The sequence below is a fragment of the Anarrhichthys ocellatus genome, unplaced genomic scaffold (assembly GCF_004355925.1).
Source record: "Anarrhichthys ocellatus isolate YVR2014 unplaced genomic scaffold, GSC_Weel_1.0 scaffold9592, whole genome shotgun sequence".
NCBI lineage: Eukaryota > Metazoa > Chordata > Actinopteri > Perciformes > Anarhichadidae > Anarrhichthys > Anarrhichthys ocellatus.
The window spans coordinates 1-1,312 of record NW_022289566.1 but is presented as its reverse complement, the minus strand read 5'-3'; the positions used below and the strand labels follow the sequence as shown (position 1 = coordinate 1,312).

At 53.6% G+C, this 1,312-nt stretch overlaps 1 protein-coding gene across 1 annotated transcript; it reads left to right on the top strand.

Annotated features, from left to right (window-relative positions):
- Positions 1 to 243: 243 nt before the first annotated feature.
- On the top strand, positions 244 to 1,306 carry LOC116380919 (TBC1 domain family member 9B-like). Its single transcript, XM_031842735.1, has 3 exons — positions 244 to 361; positions 465 to 562; positions 707 to 1,306. Exons 1-3 carry the CDS (start codon positions 259 to 261, stop codon positions 1,277 to 1,279), a joined length of 774 nt encoding a protein of 257 aa, XP_031698595.1. The 5' UTR covers positions 244 to 258; the 3' UTR covers positions 1,280 to 1,306.
- Positions 1,307 to 1,312: the final 6 nt, after the last annotated feature.

Below are 1,312 nucleotides of genomic sequence, written 5' to 3'. Positions count from 1 at the left end.
GTGATGGTGGTGATGATGGTGGTGGTGGTGATGATGGTGGTGGTGATAATGATGGTGATGATGATGTTGGTGATGGTGGTGGTGATAATGATGGTGATGATGGTGATGATGGTGGTGGTGATGATGATGGTGATGGTGGTGATAATGATGGTGATGATGGTGGTGATGATGGTGGTGGTGATGATGATGATGATGATGGTGGTGATAATGATGGTGATAATGGTGATGGTGATGATGGTGATGGTGGTGGTGGTGGTGATGGTGGTGGTGATGATGATGGTGGTGATGATGGTGATGAAGATCTATCTGTGTGCAGGTGAGGAGGTAAAGGATGGAGGCGGAGACATTCTGGAGAAGAAAGGTAAATGCCTCCTAGAGTCAGACTAGATTCAGAACCAGGTTCAGGTTACCTGTGTGTCCACTTACTGGACTGCAGGTAGACAAGTCTCTGTCTGTTGTTTCAGAGGAGAAGGTGAAGGACTACCGGTACTACCTGAGAATGTGGGCCAAAGAGAAGGAACCCAAGACGGAGACCATCAAAGACCTGCCCAGGATGAACCAGGTGAAGAGATCTGGTTCAGTGTGTGTGTGTGTGTGTGTGTGTGTGTGTGTGTGTGTGTGTGTGTTAAAATGTGTGCGTGTGTGTGTGTGTGTGTGTTAATATGTTTGTGTGTGTGTGTTAACATGTTTGTGTGTGTGTGTGTAGGAGCAGTTCATCGACCTGTGTAAGACCCTCTACAACATGTTCAGTGAGGACCTTCTGGAGCAGCAGCTCTATCATTCCATCGCCACCGTTGCCAGCCTGCTGCTGCGTATCGGGGAGGTCGGCAAGAAGTTCAACAATGGCGGCCGGAAGACGGACGAAGCCGCCACTCAGGCTCCGTCCACCGAGGGTCAGAGGGAGGAGTCAGGTGAGTCCCAGGTGCGTCGAGCTTTGGCCGACGCTCAGCTGGAGCCGGCGGCTCCAGACGAGGAGATCAAAGACGACACGTCGCTGTCGTCGTACTCCGTGGTGAGCTCCGGATCGCTGCAGTGCGACGATATCGCCGACGACACCGTGCTGATCGGCGGTCAGAGGCAGGGCAGTGTGCTGGATGTCGATTGGTCGATCACCTTCGAACAGGTGCTGGCGTCGCTGCTGACGGAGCCGCCGCTCGTGGACTACTTTGAAAAGAAGAGGGACTTCCAGAACAAGATGGCCGCCTGTAAGGCTCAGAGGGCGGTAGAGCGTCAGACAAGCTCCGCCTCCGACCACGAACTTGCCTCCTCCACCACCTGACTCACCTCCACCACCTGACTCACCTCCACCACC

Bases quoted from the DNA above. Each gene is read 5' to 3' on its own strand.
- LOC116380919 (XM_031842735.1), top strand. From the start codon at position 259: ATGGTGGTGGTGATGATGATGGTGGTGATGATGGTGATGAAGATCTAT. The intron at 362-464 runs GTAAATGCCTCC...CTGTTGTTTCAG, and splicing joins AGACATTCTGGAGAAGAAAG to AGGAGAAGGTGAAGGACTAC. The intron at 563-706 runs GTGAAGAGATCT...GTGTGTGTGTAG, and splicing joins ACCTGCCCAGGATGAACCAG to GAGCAGTTCATCGACCTGTG.